At 34.6% G+C, this 18,841-nt stretch overlaps 1 protein-coding gene across 1 annotated transcript; it reads left to right on the top strand.

Annotated features, from left to right (window-relative positions):
* Positions 1–8,458: 8,458 nt before the first annotated feature.
* On the top strand, positions 8,459–18,581 carry LOC105034338 (plant UBX domain-containing protein 1). Its single transcript, XM_010909461.4, has 8 exons — positions 8,459–8,606; positions 9,430–9,532; positions 9,793–9,867; positions 10,043–10,116; positions 13,254–13,383; positions 14,408–14,512; positions 16,989–17,203; positions 18,283–18,581. The coding sequence occupies exons 1-7, from the start codon at positions 8,547–8,549 to the stop codon at positions 17,186–17,188; spliced, it is 747 nt and encodes a 248-aa protein (XP_010907763.1). The 5' UTR covers positions 8,459–8,546; the 3' UTR covers positions 17,189–17,203; positions 18,283–18,581.
* Positions 18,582–18,841: the final 260 nt, after the last annotated feature.

Raw genomic sequence — 18,841 nt, 5'->3', positions numbered from 1 at the left:
CTGGACAGCCCCATATCTTAAGATACAAAAGATTAGGCTTCTTATCTCTCCATAACTCATATGGAGTGCTAGGTACAGATTTTGAAGGTACCCTATTTAAACTATATATGGCAGTTTCTAGGACATACCTCCAGAAGAAAATAGGTAAATCTGTAAGACACATCATGGACCACACCATATCTAATAAAGTATGATTCCTCCTTTCAGCTACACCATTCAACTGTGGTATATAAGGAGGGGTCCATTCAGAGAGAATTTTCTTTTCCTTAAGATGATTCAAGAATTCACCAGAAAGATATTCTTCTTCTCGATCTGATCGAAGGATTTTAATATACTTTTCAGTTTATTTCTCAACCATACTTTGATACTCTTTAAATTTATCAAAAGTTTCAATTTGTGTTTCATAAGATACACATATTTGAATCTAAATAAATCATCAGTGAACGTTATAAAATAAAAGTATCTTCCTTTGGCTCCAGTTATCATGGGACCACATACATCTATTTGTACAAGTCCTAATAACTCATTTGCCCTTTCTCCATGTCCACTAAATGGAGTTTTAGTCATTTTTTTCATAAGACAAGATTCACAAGTCCCTAATGATTTATAATCATAAGCTTCAAAGAATTTTTTTTTGTATAACTTATTAATTCTTATCTCACTAATGTGATCAAATCGATAATGCCAAAATAAAATATTATTTATGTATTCTCTCTTACATTTCTTATTTTTATCAACATGAAAAATATTGTCGTCAAGGGAAAGAATCAGAAGATCATTATGAACAATGCCATCACATATATGCTTATTAGAAAAAGAAATAAAGCATCTAGTGCCCTTTCCATTTATTTCAAAACCTCGTTGTAATAACAATGATACAGAAATAATATTTTCTAATGATCTTAGGCATATAATGATAATTCTCCAACTCTAAGATCTTTTCAGAAGATAACTTTAACATATAAGTCCCCACGGCTTCTGTTTGAATGGACTCTCCTCCAGCGCCATAGAGCTCGAAGTCACCTTCCTTCAAAACTCTAAGATTCTGCAGCCTCTGCAATGACTTACATATATGAGAACTGCAGGCGGTATCCAATACCCAAGAGTCTGAATTAAAAAAACTTAATGATAAAATTATATGTATCTCATACATACCTTTTGGTGCATTGCTTGCACCAGCCTTTACAGATGCAAGATAAACTTTGCAATTCCTTTTTCAGTGTCCTATCTTGTTGCAGTGAAAGTAGGTACCCTTCTCAAAAGCTTTCTTTTCCTTCTTCCTTTTCATGACACCACTTTTAGGATTCAGCTTCCTTTTTGAACCCTTCATGTTTGATTTCTTCTTAGAAGTCTTACCCATAAGAAGAACTGGAGCCTTATCCTTTTTAATATGGCTCTCTGCTGTTTTGAGCATATTCAACAGTTCAGGCAATGAAGCACTCAGTTTGTTCATATGAAAATTAACCACAAACTGAGAAAATAATTTTGAGAGTGATTGCAGGATCAAATCCTGACTTAATTCTCCATCCATCACAAAATCTAATTGACTCAATCTGGTGATCAAGTCTATGACCTTAAGGACTGGTCTTACACAGATAATCCTTCTATCATTCGAGCACGGAATAATTGTTTGGATATCTCATACCTTGTAGTTCTACTCTACTCTCCATACAACTCCTTTAGATTGAGGAGTATGGAGTGAGTATCCATGCTCTCATGCTGCCTTTGTAGATCATTACTCATAGAGGCAAGTATGATGCATTTAACAGTAAGGGAATCATTTTGTCACATCTTGTATGTGGCTAGTTCATCCTCAGTAGCATTATCTCCTAACGGCCCTGGGTCTGGGGTGTCAAGGATGTAGGAGATCTTCTCTTATGTGAGTATAATTTTAAAATTTTTCAACCAGTCAACATAATTTGGACCGATCAACTTATTGGTATCCAAGATGCCTCTCAGTGATAATGAAGATGCCATTTTTAATTTACAATAAATAAAGAACATAACATAAGCGATCGACTTAAGATGGCATGCATAATTAAATAAGGTCTTGTATCTAATTGTGTCTTCTACTATTTTATCAGACACCATAGCCCTTACTATGATGAACGGGATCCTGTAGAGTTATCCAAGTAGGATTGAGATCCTAATTCCTCGTAAGAGCCTTGTGGTTACACAACAAACCCTAACGAGTTCATAGGTAGAAAACTCTTTCCAATTACAACTCATGCAATTCTCAACTCTATCCTGGCCTCTAAAACATTAATGGTTTTGTGATTGCATAACAAATTATAATGTTCTTGTTAAGTATGATCCTTCATTTCTATACAGTCAAAATTGAATTATAACTGCTCTTGTGGTAACACAACAAAGCAGTATATCCAAAATTACCGTAAGCATCTTGTATACACCAAGGCTACATTATATCAGTCTCTACAGCAAGCCTTGTGGTTACACAACAAACCTGCTATGGTTCTTGATATAATATTAACCTAGCATGAAGGAAGGCCCCTTAGTAGTATTTTTTAATATTAAGCAATCCAAATTCAAGATTTGAATTAATACAATTGGTCAGAAAAGTATAAAAATAAGTTTGGTGGGAGTCCTCCCATTGCTTTTTAGATACCAACAAAGTTGGTCAGGCCAGCAAATGGAATCAATTAAATAACCATCGCACTTGAAACGCTCTTAGACATCAATGGATTAATCATTTCAAGAATCGACAGCTTAATTGTTGTTATTACTACTGACTTAATATAATTTTTATGAGGGCTTAGACTGGTCTCATACACATTCTAATAAAGAAGCATATAGCATATAATAAAGATGATAAACTAAATACTTCAAACAATCAGATTATAACTATTCGAGTACTAGGCTACTAAGAGTTCAATTTTAACATATCATATATGTTCTACATAACCATCTCATGAATATAGCATATGATCAATGAATCATAAAATATTATGTATAAAATATAATATTTATTATTTCATCATTTTAAGATAACCATCTACCACATAGCGGACATTCATCACTATACCAGGGCAACCTTACAGAATGCTGAATAACAAAATCTGATCATCAATAAATATCACATCTGATTGAATCGATCAAAGAAGGCTCTGATACCACTGTTGGGTTTCGGATCACGCAACGAAAAATTAAATTTCAAAATTTTTATGAAATTCGATAAACCCGAAATCCAAAATCCTAGGATCTCCCTTGGTGTATTCAATCAAATATATATGTCTATAAGTGAGGTTTAGAAATGAAACTTTAGGTCGGTGAAGAATGGAAGAAGCTGGTATCTTTTCTTTTCCACGAGGCACCCAAACATTTGCCCTCCAACAGGTGATCCACACGAAATCAGAATCAAGAAAATACTCTGACAGAACCTTGCCTTATCAAATTCTCCTCCTGAGAACTATCTTGCCTTGCTAGGATCAATTCCCAGCACTCTTTCACCAATTCTCTCTTAAATGGCCTAAACCCCTCTCTTAGCCTTTCAAAAAGATCTTCCTAAATTCTTGTCCTAATGGAAGACTCTTTGTCTTGAAGTCTAAGATCTTGTCTTAAAGAAGACCTCTTATCTTAAAACTACAAGACCTTGTCTTAATAAGGGAAGGAAGAAACTTTATCAAACTTCTGATTGATTTTTATCCAGACCAAGGGGGAGGTATTTATAACATACGAATAGATGCTAATATGTTTATTTATAAAAATCTTGAATCTGATTATTAACGTATCAAATACGTCCTTTAATCAGAAGGAATATTGTTACGCGTTATGAATTCATACGACGTTTAAGCATCGTATGACTTCTTTTTAGTAACCGAACTTCCTTATAATTGTTTAATCAGATCAAACCTGATCTTAACCATCCAAATCCCATGCCATAATCTGATTAAGGTCTTGGATTTAATTTAAAACTTCGAAAGAGAATTGATACGTGAAAAGTTACGAAGAATTTTCAGCCTTCTAGAATTGGCGCCACCAAGACCCCATCTTGTCCCTCCAAATGTATTTTGACTTGGTCAAATCACTCAACCAAAGGTGGGGATTAAATCTTGACCCTCTAATCCTTATCCCAAAAAGGTGATTAACATGCAGAAGGACTCTTAGCCCATCTGCACACCAAAAACAATTGTCGTGCACCAAAACCATGCACCAAACATTATCCACTTTATCTCCATGCCATTTAGGCATTTTAATCCCATTAAAATTCTTTAAAAAATGGCATGCAACAAGATAAAGGAAAGAGGTTAGTTGGCATCAAAAATTAGGATTAGATCATTCCATGAGAAGGACTCTAATCCTCTCACACGTAACAAGTCCTCATGCGCTAAAACCAAAATGCATGATCTAATTTCCATGCCCCATAAGCCATAGATTTTAATCTCATTAAAATCTCATAAAATTAGGCATTAAACATCATCAAATAAGGATTAAAATGCATAGAAATTTGGAGTAAAATCTCTTTAGAGTAGGACTTCTTGTACATGCACATTTCTTGCGCCAAACAATGTGGCACCTTACACCAAGAGTCCTACCAACTTGGGACTCTTGATAAATGATGTTAAAATCATGAAAAAATTTCTAATTAAGATTGATTAAAATAGGTACTAACCAAATTAAGTCTCACTTAATTTTGGTTGACTTATTGGCAAGGTTTCAAACCCAAATAGATTAGGTTAGGAGCTTGGGTTAGCCAACAAGTGCTAGCTTGTCAATTAGGCATCCAATTCGGATCCAATATCCCATGATTAAATCAAATAAAATTTTTGACTGATTTTTTGATGTGTGTGACCCTTTGAGTTTCATATCTAGCCAGCAGTATGTCTGAATTTATGTTGACCCGAATTGATTAGAGTCTATCTAACCAAATTAGGTCAAACCGATGCATATCCAAGTTGTCAAATTAGAACCCTTTCTAATTGACCCATGAATTAAACTCTTTAATTCATGAAAATTTATAAGACATGATTGATATTTAGTAACATATCATGCCTATCCAGAAGATGTAGAATTTTTTGATGAAAATATCAAAAATATCCTTCAGTGGTAAGTTACCATGCAATTCAATCCTTCGATCATCCAGCATCCCGAATATAATTATGAATATAAAATCAAGTCAAATCTAATTTCATATTCATATTTCTTTCGATCATAAGATGATGATTTGATTAATGAAATATTAAAAATTCTTTCTAATTTTATTCTCTTTGATCAAAGTCTTCTTGAATCATCTCTCGATCGGAACAAGTAGGATGCGATCTCCTTTTACTAAGAGTGATCGATTTCATGTTGACCTACTCATAACCTCCATACATAATCCATCATATCCAGAACACCCCGTACATGACTAAGTCATGAATGAGTATGAACCAAAACTATGATTTCATATGCACAAGGTACCATGGTGGTCTCAGTCTAAGGACCACATGCATAACCCTTACTAGAGAAGCATCTCTTGATATTAGAATTTTATAAGATGTTTCTCATATCGGATTAATTCAGTAAACTTATTCTCTAATGAGCACCCACATCCTTGCATTAGTGTCTCACACAAGTAGCTTATGAGATCAGCTACCCTCTCTACCGAGCATACATAGGATGTGTTAGTTCTTCCAGAATATCGGTCCCTGACTCAATGTCCCTCTAACTAGGAATGTTCTAGATTAAAATTTTAAAATTTTAGGTCTCATAGGTATGATCTCATCATAATCCTAAAATCATTATCCTGGTCTATGAGATTCATCATGATCTCAATTCAAAATATAAGATGCAGCACATGATGAAATAAAAAAAAATCTTTTATTAATATAAAATATCATTTACATAAGTCCGAAAGATTACAAATTTTTTTTTTTATATACATAAGTCGATTGGCTTATAGGGTATATTCCTTTCATATTGATCATTAGAGAAATTCAAATCTGATTAGGTTCGGATGTTAGGATTAAGGAATTTAGGGATTAGGTTGGGTTAGGGTTTGCCATCAACTCAACCCAATCTAGCTAAGGCAAAGGTAAGCTCCTTGCCGTCGCAATCTCCACAATGACATCACCCCAAAACCCTGAAGTTATTAGATCAAAATGGATGTTACTGTTAGGGTGATGTTTACGTAACCCATATGGAGACGGACTCTCTCCTGCTCGTATTCAGATGGTTTTATTCAAACTCGTATTAAGCCTTCGAAGCACAATAAAAATAACAACGAAGCAAGATGTAAGCTGATCCTTATAACTCTGGATGGATTTCAAGTGGATGAAGTTGTCCGATTCCATGGCCACTGGTGCCGATGAATCTCAAGTCAATCCATCCCTCCGAACTTCCTTATTGTTCCTCTTTTCTTCAATTCTCCTATAGTTTTTCACTGTTTGGATTCATTTTTTCTCTTCCGCTATGGATTCTCTTTCACTTCTCGAACAATCTCAAGGCCTTCTCTTCTTCTCTCTTAATTTTGCTTTTTTTTGTTTCTTGTAATTTTTTCTTCTTCTCTTTTTTTCTCTTAATTTTCTAGGGTCTATACGATATAGATATAGAGAGATAGATGTTTCTGTCCTTCATCGATACCCTACTCTCATTCTTTATAGGCAATTAGATGTCTAGAATCTTCTATGGATTTCATTTTCATCTTTGCCCCCCACATGCATTCTCAAGGCCATGATCATATGATTTTTATAAATTTTTATTACTTTTGATAAAAAATATTGGAAGATGGAAGGAATAATACTTGAAAGACCATAAAAATTTTAGATACATATTAATATAAAAACTGCACATGAAACCACAATAATTTAATCTTGACACAAATAAATTTAGAAGGATTTAAATTCTAGTTTCAGATAAAATTATTGTAAAATATTAGGAAAGATTGACCTATGGAGAATTAAGATAACCCAAAATAATATTTGAAAATCTACATAAAATTGGTAGATTTTCTTTGCAACTTTCCAATATTTCGCAAAAAAAAATATGTGTTGACTATGCTAAAACTGGCTTCAACAAACTATGGTAATTTTGTTATGTTAGGTTATATAATTTTGTTTAGCCAAATTTAGCCACTATCAGTTTGCAGCAAAATAACTAAAGTACCAAATATTGCAAGTTAGTGGTGACTTGCAAGTAATCAAACATCTACTAGTTTCTTGCAACAAATTGACTTATAGCCTATCTTGTTGCAAAGTACTAAGCATCCTTAAATGAGTACTCGACTAACAACTATGAAACTTTATCTCATATTTAATGAGTTACTTTTGTGAAGACTGAATAAGTTGAACTCAAGTATAGAGAGCAGTCAGTTCTCATAAATAATCTACTTTGCTTTTTTTTGAATATACTTGGTAAGTCACAACAGGGTATCCAATTTGACTCTATTTATATCACAAGGGTGCGGTAATTTATTGGCTCTAGTTGCTCGCTGGTGGCTGGGGCTCTGAGATTAAGCACAATTGGTGCATGCAGATAGGCCACAAGCCTTGGCGACGAACGTCGAAAGTAAAGATGGATGAAAAAGGAAGAAAAAGGGGTAGAATCAAATTAAAACAAAGGAATCAATTTGAAGATTAGAGGTTCTCACTTCAATTTTGATAAGATGTCGAGGTCACATAAAGATCAGCATAGTGGATAGTGTTTGGGATTGAGAGCAGAAAGAATACTCTAGTGAAGGGATCTAAGATCTGTGATGAGTGATTGTTAAGAAACCAGGATGGTCTTAACTAGCGCTTAGATTCAGCATTAAAACCATTTTGACATTGGTTTTCTACTGGAATTAGAGAGAAAATGATTCCCATCAAAAGCCTATCTTCTTCTTTGCACATGTGGCACACGTATGCTATACTAAGCCCTTCATCATATGCAAAACACGTACTTAGCTCTTTTTTCTCCCAAATTTGCTTTGGGCCAAATAAATCTTGGGCTAAATGGGTTTTTGAATCCAATAGGCTTCAATTTTTTTTGTTTTTAATCATTTCGAAATGTCAGATTCTTAGGCTGTGTGGGTTGACCCAAGCTAACAAAGCCAGTCAAGTGGACTCAGCTCTAGTTCATTCCAGAATGGATGTTACAAATAGATTATATAAGGAGAGGTTAGTCCTTCACTGTATATTCCCAATCTTTCAAATTTAGTGAAAATTAAATTTGCTGTCATATCATTTAATATGATCGACAAAATCTTTATTCTTCATATATTAGTATTGATCATTGAAGAAATTTAAATTTGATTGGATCCCAATGATAGAATTAAGGGATTTAGAAATTAGGTTGGATTAGAATTTACCATCAACTCAATCTAATCTTGTTGGGGCAAAGTTAGGCTGTTTGCCGTTGCAATCTCCATAATGACATCACATCAAAATTTCGAAATTATCACATCAAAACGGATGTTACCGTTAGGATGATACTTATGTAACCCATACGGATACGGACTCTTTTCTGTTCGTATTCGGATGATTTTACTCAAACTCGTATTAAGCCTTCGAAGCACAGTAAAAACAACAGCGAAGCAAGGTGTGAGCCGAAAAAACTCCTTGTAACTCCGGATGGACTTCAAGCGGATGAAGTTATCCGATTCCATGGCCGCCGGCGCCGACGAAGCTCAGGTCAATCCAGCCCTCCAGACTCCCTTATTTTTCCTCTCTTCTTCAATTCTCCCGCAATTTTTTGCTGTTTGGATTCGTTTTTTCTCTTCCGCTACGGATTCTCTTGCACTTATCGGACAATCTTAATCAAGGCCTTCTCTTCTTATCTCTTAATTTTTGCTTCTTTTTGGTTTCTTGTAAACTATTCGATGGACCGCGTTTATGTTTTTTCTTTTTTTCCTCTGGATGGATTGTTGGTTGAATTTTGATGGAGGAGGAGAGAAATTTGGGTCTTTATATTTATTTTGCTTCTGCTAAAAAGGGAGCGGTGGATGCCCATTAGGGTTTGTGGCGATGAATCTGCTACAGAGAAGATCTGTATTCTGATGCATATTGGCTTCTGAGTTTTAGATTCAATGGAAATTTGGAACTTTTGGATTGAATTTAGGGGAGGTATATGATGACATGTGAAAAGAAAAATTGTTGAACGATAATTTATGTTTCTTCCGTGCATAAGATTTGTTTCTAGTAATAAAGTCATTGATTCACATGGAACAATTTTGATTCCTAAATTCTTACTTGACGGAAATTTCAGAATTTTGGAACTTTGGATTCTGATCAGGACTATTATCGGGTCAATTGTAAATTAAAACATGGTGGATGAGTCATGCGCCTCATGCTGACTTCTGTTACCTCCACATTCTGATAATTGGACATGTTCAGTTCACACAGCTGCATCTGGCTTCTTCGCCTGTATACTTGCTTCTTAATGTAATTGCTCATGCTATATGTGTTTCTGTTTGACAAGTTGGTGACTGAAATATATCTACTCAAATAATATCAGACCAAGCTTGCAGCTATCGCTGAAGAGCTTGGGCGAGAAATTCGTGTCTTCAAAAGTTCAGAAAACTCTCTAGCATCACATGTGGCATCTGCCACTTCTACTGGTATCCTTCTCCTCTAGTGTGTTTTTGATGCCTAATCATGATTTTTCTCCTTTATTTACATGGTTTCTAGGGACAGCCTGCTAATATTTTGCAAAAGTTGGATAGAATGTAGGGTTTATCAGCTTAAAATTCATGCAATGAGACATAACATGTTTGTGACCGCCTATGTCTATATTAGCTTTCTATGTATTCAGATTATCAACGGCATTTCATATCAAGTCCTTAGTTGTCTATTTATATTAATTGTTTTTATTTTGCAGCTGAAGAAGTGGAGGATAACTTTTATGATCTCACTCCAGAGGATTATTATCAACTAATGTCAGATAAAGCAGGAGGTAATTGTATTGACAATGAAATTTATGTATCCCTTTTCTGATTTCTAGTATTAGATGGTACTGGTCTCACAGTATTTTTACATTCTAGTTTTCAATTACAGATTCAATATTAGCAGTTTTTCCTTTCAAACTTTCAGCTATTACACTTTTGTTAATTAAGTCAAATCATGAACAGTCCAATCTCAGATTTTGAAGACCCGGAAAACTCGAGAAGCAGAGGCATCAGCTCGCAGAGCAAGAATAACCACGGTGCTCCAAAATTACTTTAGTGTCATTCACTTGCTTTTTATTGCACAACAAGCCCATTGTTTTGACATTCTTTCTTAATTTTTGAACACTCTAGTTGATAACACAGCAGCCTTTTCCTGAAATTTATGTTGCCTACTCAAGCAATGTATTATTGATTGTCTTTTTCTAATCGTATGTTAATATTTTTTCTTGTCATAATTGTTCTTTTTCTGTTCCATGATAATTTAATTTGAGAATTGATGGCACTTATTTTCGAGATTGCAAAGTGTTTTAATGGCTATAAGTAGACAATTTTAGGTTCCATCTGGACATTTTATCTTTATGTGCTATGATTTCTTGCTTTTCTTTGTTCACATAATTAGAATTCAAATGTAGAGGTTTTCTGGGATGCCTAGCTTAGTTTTAGCCTTTTAGGAAATGGAGAGAGTTTAAAAAAAGGAAAGTGGAAGAAATCATGAATTTGAAAAGTTCTTCTCTTGACAGAAATTTCCATTCTGCATTTCTAGTGTTCTTCTAATTTTCTGAAACCCAAAGTTATATTATATTCACTGAAGTTGCAACTTTCTCCATAACCATGCAAAGTCATGTGTTTTGCTTGGTGGGTCGCGTTATTGTGATTTGTTAGTTCTTCCTAACACAAATGCAAACATTTTGGACCTATTCATTGCTTGTATGCTTTGAGGTTTTTTCTAAAGATGGATGTTTTAGCCTGTATAAACTTGAGCATCACCTCAACTTGCTGCTTGTCCTGTTGCAGCTGAGGCATTGGTAAGTTAGAGGGCCTTCTTGTGCTAACCCATTCGAGCTCGCTACAACACACAAACACAAACATTCAGCACCATAGATGTTGAACGAGCAACACGTCCACCCATTTTGGTCTTTAGAACACATGGTTTCAAAATATTTTGTCTTCAAAACTTGTCTGAGTGCCATCCCCCAAGGAAATGGGTGGTGGGTGTGTGAAGAATTAAAGTAAAAGAGAGGAAATATATGAGTATATGTAATATATTTTATTGTTTAGAAGAAAAGTGACTTGCTTAAAAGCATCATCAATAAAAAGAAATTTGTGGTTAAATTAAACAACTTATTTAGGAGAAGGGAAAAAAGGATAATCATCAAACATATCAGTAAAAGAATTGTTGGGCCTGGATAAATTTCTTGAGAGAAATGTTTGTATCTCTATTTTGTGATAATTATCCCTCGATCTATTTCCAAAGTTTCCAAGTCTTGTTATATGGAGTTTGGAAAATCCTACAACCTGTATGATGTTCAATATCGATACAGATACTTATATTAAAATAGTGTGGGTATAATGTCATTATTGCAATGTATTAATACTTGTATTAAGATAGCATGGTGTAATGTCATTATTGATAATTTGTAGAACAAAACGTATGTCTTTGCTAGAGAGCAAAAAGTATCTCACTTTATGAAAGGCTACGTATTGTGAAGCTTTGCATGGTTGTGGTTAGTACAGGAAATAGTTGAGTGTTTGAAAAATACTATAGGTTGGTGACATGATCTTTAACATTGACTCACTTTTTCAAAAGCAACCCAATAATCTAGACATCGATCAGAAAACCCAAGAACTTGTTGACATTGTCACTCTCCTTGGTAGCTTATTGAGAAAAATCTTGTATTGATTCCAGGCTATTCACTCTCAAAGCATGCTATATGTTGGTATAGGTAACAATTGAATGTTTACAAGATGCTGTGGGTTGGTGATTTGATCTTTGATAGTGGTTTGCCCTTTGGAAAGTGACTCAATATTTTGGGCATCAAGATTATAAATACAAGAACTCATCAACATCTTCAGTCTCCTTAGCATGGATAATCTTATTTATCCATTAGTTTGTTTGTGGTTGGAGGGTGCACTAAAAAGATTTTATCCATTAGGATGGAAGGAAGCTTGGCTGAAATCAGGGTGACAGTGTGAGTGAACCTGGGCCACTGGAATAAGTGCCCAGTGATTCACCAACCAAACTGGTTGGCACCCTTCCTCATGAAGAATTCTTGTTTGTGGCTATTTCTGAAGTTGCAATTTTAAGAAAAGACTTAAGCTCTTTATTTGTGTTTGTGCATGGATCGAAACGCAACAACAAATCATCTACTATTTCATCATATTATCGTGATAGTGTGTGACATTTGAAACACATGGTTTGTCCTGACTGGAAGGTGGCATTGTATCCGTCGCAAGTAGGAAGCATATTCTGGAAGTAATCCCCAGTTGATGGTTTAGGTTGTTAGAGAAGATTGGAATGATAAATTGCTTGAAGAAACTAGTATTTTTGAGAAGCATGAGCTATCCAAATGGTCAGAAGCAATATTATGCTTTTTTTCAAAAAAACTTCATTCCCCCCACCCCTCCTCCTCCCTTCAGGTGCTAGTTGAAACCAACTTCTGTGTAGCTTGTTGGATAACTTTCGAGAGTTTTGGAATTGGTGGGACTCTTTCATGCTAATAAAAAAGTTCTTGTTTTCTATGACTCGGAAAAATGAAATATTCAATGGAGCAGAGGCTCAGCCATGCTAATGCAAAAATGAAGAAAGTCAAATTGTATCTTGTGATCCTACAAAAAGGAAAACGTTTATCCCTTAGAGGAATCATTTTTTTCTTTTTGTAGCCCTTGGTGGAGTGTGATTCGCATTTAGAGTAGGCTAAGATCAAAGCATGTGTATATAGATTCTTGCCTTGATTATAAGGCTTTGATTGTTTCATTTTTGCATGTCATCAAGCTAGAATGGGCAGTGCAGCATCATTTAGGGGAGGAGGTTTGGAAATTTATTGCATTGTTAGAAACTTCTTCCTTGAATTGTTTAACCGGTCTGCCCATCCTTCATCATTAGGGAGTGTTCAGTGTTGTTCTGTTATTTCAGCCATTTGGTGAAATGCCAAATATAACCTATGAAAATGTGTGTCAGTTAAGGCAGGCATGTTTCCTGTAATTATGGAGTATGTAATAGTTGTAAGCTGCTTTTAGGAATTTTTGGGATTAGATTTGTTTCATATCACCTCTTTTTATTTATCTTTATCTTTTTTTTCTTTTTGGAGTAAAAGGGAGGATGGTGGTGTCAAGAGTTAGTTTCCTAACTTTTGATTTGCGGCATTTAATTTTAAATACCTTTATGATTATGCAGGCAGTAATCAGGGTTCGCTTCCCCGATGGCTGCATTCTTGAGGCGAATTTTCAACCATCAGAGAAAATTCAAAGTTTGGTAGATCTTCTTATTCAAGTAGTTGCTCAACCAGAGTTGCCGTTCTATTTGTGTAAGTTCCGTCTAATTCTTACATATAAATGTGTGAAGAATGAAGTATTTTCTTACATGTGGCTCATATCAATTCATCGTGTCTACATTCTTATCCACTAGAGTTTGGCAAGTGCAACCCACATAAAGGGTACTTTGGATGTCTATGACGATCCTCTAATATGAGTTTATTATTTATGTAATTTGACAAATACATACCTATGTTTGAGAAGTCATTAGTTGATTATGTTCCCGAGAGTCTAGGGTCATGGGAGGGGCGAACTGGGGGTAGACATAACCATTGGCATTTTTTTTACACAAAGTGGCTGTCCCAGGACTCAAACCAATGGCATTGTGCTAGTTAGCCCAAGCCTTTACCATTACACCACGCAATAACCCTCCTTACCTAATTTTGAGAGGTGCATTTCTATATTTTGTCATCAAAGTAACAACTGAACTATGTAGGGCATATTAATTAAGATAATAGGGGTTTTGTACCAACACTTGCTTTTCAGAGGCTGCACAAAAAAAGTTATGATTCAGATATCAAAGAGAAACAGAGCACACAAATCATGGAATTAGATGTTTACTTCTTTATGCAGTCACAACATAAGAAACCCTGGACTATAGAAGAACTGGTTAGTTGGATAAAAAACACGAAAAGAAAATCTCATACACCCACAGTCCAATTAAACTTCTGGTTAGCTGCATTTATCATTGTTTAATTGAATCAAAACTTCTTAAATGCGAAACATTCTAAATGACTATCTTAACTTAACTTAATCAAAAAGTACAAAAAGAAATGTTTTGTGAAGTTATCATGTAACCTATTGGGCTCATTTGAAACCTAGAATCATTCTGGTAGATTAGGAAGGAACTCAAGTCACATAGCTGTTTCTAGGACTATTTGTTTATTCTATATTGGCAGTACTAGATAGTTACATTTAGTAATAATTAATGCTTTGGTGAACTTAGTTGGCTTTCCTTTTAGCTATGCTATTTCTGTGTTTCATGCAGTTGCTTCACCAAGTTTTATGGTTTTTCAGATACAACTCCTCCAAAAGAGCGAATTAGAGATATGTCAAAGGATTTCTATTCGGCTGGCTTTGCTCCTGGTGCTATTGTTTACTTTTCCCATGATTTGCCAAAAGGTTTGCTCTTGGCTTATTTTAATTGTATGTAAATTCTTATACAACAGTTTTTCTTTTGCTCTTGTACGATTACTGCTATTAATTTATTGTTATCGCTTCATTACATAATCATCATAGTATTTAAATATGTGTAAGTAGTACATAAACCTTTAGCATATAACTGTGCTAGTGTGGCAAATTTATTGTCAATGTGTCATGCATAATTGCACACATGAAATTAGCTTGGCAAGAAAGAGCAAAGCCATTGCCTCATATTGTAATATTTCATACCTTTTTTATTTTTGGTTATTATTAAAGTTTAAGAAAAGCTAATCATGATGCTTTTTTATGTCGTTATGGATTTTTCATAAGGAATATATTTGAGCACCTAATCCATGCGAAAATCCTTCTAAAAGTTATCCTATATCTAAAGTATTAAATATTAGTCATGTGCATTTACATGAAGGCTAGGCCTTGGTGCAATGGTAAGATTACTCCATTATGATCTGAATGTCATGAGCTTGAAACATAGAAATAGCTTCTCCACACGGAGGGTAAGGTTGCATACATTCGACCCTCCCTAGACTCTATTGTAGCAGGAGCCTCATGCGGAGTCTTTTTTTTTAGCCATATGTATTATAACTCTTGCAATGAGATATGCAATTTTACTTGTGTACTGGAACATCAAGCCACATGAAAAGAAGGTAACAAAGGGAAATTTGGGAACTTTTGTTTTCTCAGTGGCACTTAGAGAGTTTGTGCCCTCGAGCATATGCTATAATGTGTATAAGCTACAGGTTAGGGATAATTTACCACAAATTTGTTTGATAAAAGAATGCCCTAGTGCCCTGATTACTAGACAATGTTTCACGAACATTTTATACCACGGTCTACGATATCAACCTGAACTTCCCAATGAAACAAGTGCGAAACTGGGTTGGCTTGGCCTATTGGTTTGGGACTTAGCGTGAACCAGCCCGAATCATGGTTCTGCTCGGTATGACTTGATTCAGTGCCTCTTATGTGTAAAACAAGAGAAGGCCACATGATTCATTTTCCTCTGGTTTCTTCAAAATCAGTGAAGGGAATAGTAGGTTTTGTCGGGATAAGAAAGAAGAGAATGGTTAGAAGAGAATGGTTAGTTTTGTGCTGAAATCCAAGCCAATTTAGGTATAATCCCCTCCATTCTCTCTCCTTTTTTTTTTTTAAAATTTTTACACCTAAAGTAGAATGAAAATTGGTAAAATCTGGGAAATTGTGCAAAAATTTTGTTATTTTGGAGTTCATGATATGTTATAGATATAAGGGTGTTTTGTTTATTGAACAAGAAATTGTAATTTTTCATTCATAATGTAATTTTTAGATTAAAAATATATGTTTGATTTAATAGAGTAATAAATAAAATAACATTCAAAAATTTAAAAATAAGTGGTAGAATGTCTGGGGTTATGCACGTTACTTGCTATCTTATTAACAACAATTTGTTTAAATTTGATTATAGCTACTAGAACCTAAGCTCAAATTGAAATAAACTTCAAAAACCATTGAGACATACCCATAGGCTGAAAGGAAATATGGTACCCATGGTAGGTTCCACATTAATCCAAATCGAAATTTATTTTTATATATTTTATAATTAAATATTTTTATTAAAAAAATAATTATACAAATATAGAAATATAGAAATATAAAAATATGTTTCTTATTTCAAGATCTTGATGTCTACAAGTTAATTTGGTATATATTTTCAAGCTCAAAAATATGCATTGTCTATGTTTAGCAATTACAAATCTATGCTTAATTATTACAAATCCATGTTTAATTATTACATATATATGTTTAATTATTACGGTTTTATCCATTAAGCAATTATACAGTCTCCTAGGACCAATATAAAATTAATAATATAAAAATACCCTTAAAATCATAATTCAGAGATCCTTAAATCTTAAAATAACTATAAAAACCAAAATTGATAGATTAAAAAAGGGCAAAAAACGGTGATAAATGTATGCTTCTATGTGCCGAGTTTTGATACGGTTGGGTTTGGTACTGGTACTGACCAGTATGGTCTCAGTAGCAAGATTGCAAACATTGCTTTACACTATGGGGTTTCTTGACACATGGGACAAATGGACATATGATGACATTCCTGAGGGCTTCATATCGTTAAACTATTATGGATCATATTTCTGACATTAGCACTTCTCACTTTTAATAAGTGATCTGTATGTCTAACACTAAATCTAGAAAGTGTCTAGTTACTTTTTTTGTGCATTCTGACATAGATCCATGTATATTGTGAATTTGTCAGTGAGCTTCTGAAGGTTCCATCTGAGATTCTTTTAGACGCCTTGATGGTTAGACTAGTATCACATTTTTATCAATTTTTTGTGCTGAAAACTTTATTCTATGTATGTTTATCAAGAAGTATTTTGTTTGTTATTTTGTTACTATTCATCAAATATGTTAATGCTGTCTTGTTCTTTCTGTTCAGAGTCTAACAGTGCAGTGACAAACAAAGGACCTTATCTTCGTGATGATATCTTCTCTTTGCAAAAGACAGTTCCTATTCTGGAACAGGTTGATCTAAATTGTTCTAAACCAGAACATGTTGTGGTGGAGAATTCTCCAGCTGTATTCAAGCCTAAACCTGTCATGAATAAGTCAACTAAGCCAAGATGGTTAAAACTTTAACCGACATTCATGCAGGTTTCTACTTCAACTCTTATTTACTAGTGATCAGCAAATGGGAATGAACTGAAATTACTTTAGAGTATTCTCTAAAGATGGCTTCAAAAATCTTTTAAAGCTGATAAATGCAAACTTCTCTTTTCTCTTATATTTCTTCTTCTTCTTCTTCTTCTTTTGAAATACATCGTACTAGCATCAATTTCTTTCTCAAGGTACTATGTGGAATATGTTTGTCATAAGAGAATTGTACACATATGAGTTATTTTTTAAGATATCGCATGTTCTGTTGCCATTCATGGCATTCCTCTTCTTTTGGGTAGAAAGAATTCGATCTATGCAGAGTATCTTTTTGCTCAGAAGAAGATGAGGACACCTATGTGTTGGGAAAAGTAAGGAAGATGAAAAGCTGAGGCTATGTCACGTTAAGATGAAAACAAAATTATGGCTAGAAACTATGAAATCAAGAAGTGATGAAAAGTTTATTTTCCAGCTTTATCGAACTAGGACTTGTTTGGTGAGGGGGTTTGATATGGTAGGGGAGATTATGGCATGGTTCATGCATGTTTATTTGTGACTACTACCAGGCTCTTAGGAAAAATTATAGCATGCGCTGCATGCACCAGCGTGGCCGTCCATGCCACCAATGAGTGAGGTGTATTCATGCAGGCCAATCACCAAGACGAGTGCATAATTAATGGAACCCATGCCAAGGTGTCTTGGTGATTGGCTGCATCCACCACTGGTGCATGCGGTGTGCGCGTAATAATTTCTCGGCTCTTAGTGACCTTGCTTTTCATGTCCAAAAGTACACATACCTATGGGATCATATTAGGATTTAGCTTGCTTAGTCTGCTATCAGGTATAGCTTATTGAAAGTTACAGAACAATGCTCTGTGTACCCTTTTATCACCAAAAGCTGGCTTACAACGGTAGCCTAAAACGTCCAAGGCCTTCTCAGCCAAAAATTGCATCCATATGGTACTTTTGTGTCTCATGCTTGATATGCTCTTAACTTTGGTTTGTCCTGTACGTGTGTTTACTTGTATGCATGATTTTTTACGGCACAGAATCTCATTCTCTTTTCCTTACTGTGATAGATAACCTTTTGTCAATCACAACCACGGGTATGTGACCCATCTCAGCACGGTGGATAATGCAACTGGGGGATAAGGAAACCCTAAAATACAGGATGTAATTTATTTGCATCTGGATCTTGGACATGTAATGCTTGCGAGATGAAAAAATGGAGCATTGATCCCATTATCTGATGAAAAATTATTCTTGTCAAAAACAAAACAGAGAAAAAGTTGTATGAGATGGGGTATCTAAAAACTGAGATTCTCGGCTTTTACATTACAGAGATTTCTTTAAAATTAAAAATCTCTTGTTTGTTCCATTCATTCATTCATTCATTTTTGGTGGCCATAATTTAACGAACATATGTGATTTTTGATGGATGTTGATCAGTAGATAAATTGGTTTGGAGAGGCAGTAGCTTTTGTTAGCCTCACTTGTCAGGCGTAGCAAGATCAATCTTTTCTTGTGCCATGCACAATGGCCGATTTCGACTAACTCTTATTGGCAAAGGATAATTGTGGTAAATGGAATGTTATATATATTTTGCCATAATGAAAATTTGGAAAGTTGAGGATAGAA

The sequence above is a fragment of the Elaeis guineensis genome, chromosome 8 (assembly GCF_000442705.2).
Source record: "Elaeis guineensis isolate ETL-2024a chromosome 8, EG11, whole genome shotgun sequence".
Lineage (NCBI taxonomy): Eukaryota > Viridiplantae > Streptophyta > Magnoliopsida > Arecales > Arecaceae > Elaeis > Elaeis guineensis.
Note: the sequence above shows the minus strand (reverse complement) of the source record. Positions and strands in the feature narration are given on the sequence as shown.

Excerpts from the sequence above, each read along its gene's own strand:
- LOC105034338 (XM_010909461.4), top strand. The coding sequence starts at position 8,547 with ATGGACTTCAAGCGGATGAAGTTATCCGATTCCATGGCCGCCGGCGCC. Across the intron at positions 13,384-14,407 it reads AGAGTTGCCGTTCTATTTGT|ATACAACTCCTCCAAAAGAG; the intron begins GTAAGTTCCGTC and ends ATGGTTTTTCAG. Across the intron at positions 14,513-16,988 it reads TTCCCATGATTTGCCAAAAG|AGTCTAACAGTGCAGTGACA; the intron begins GTTTGCTCTTGG and ends CTTTCTGTTCAG.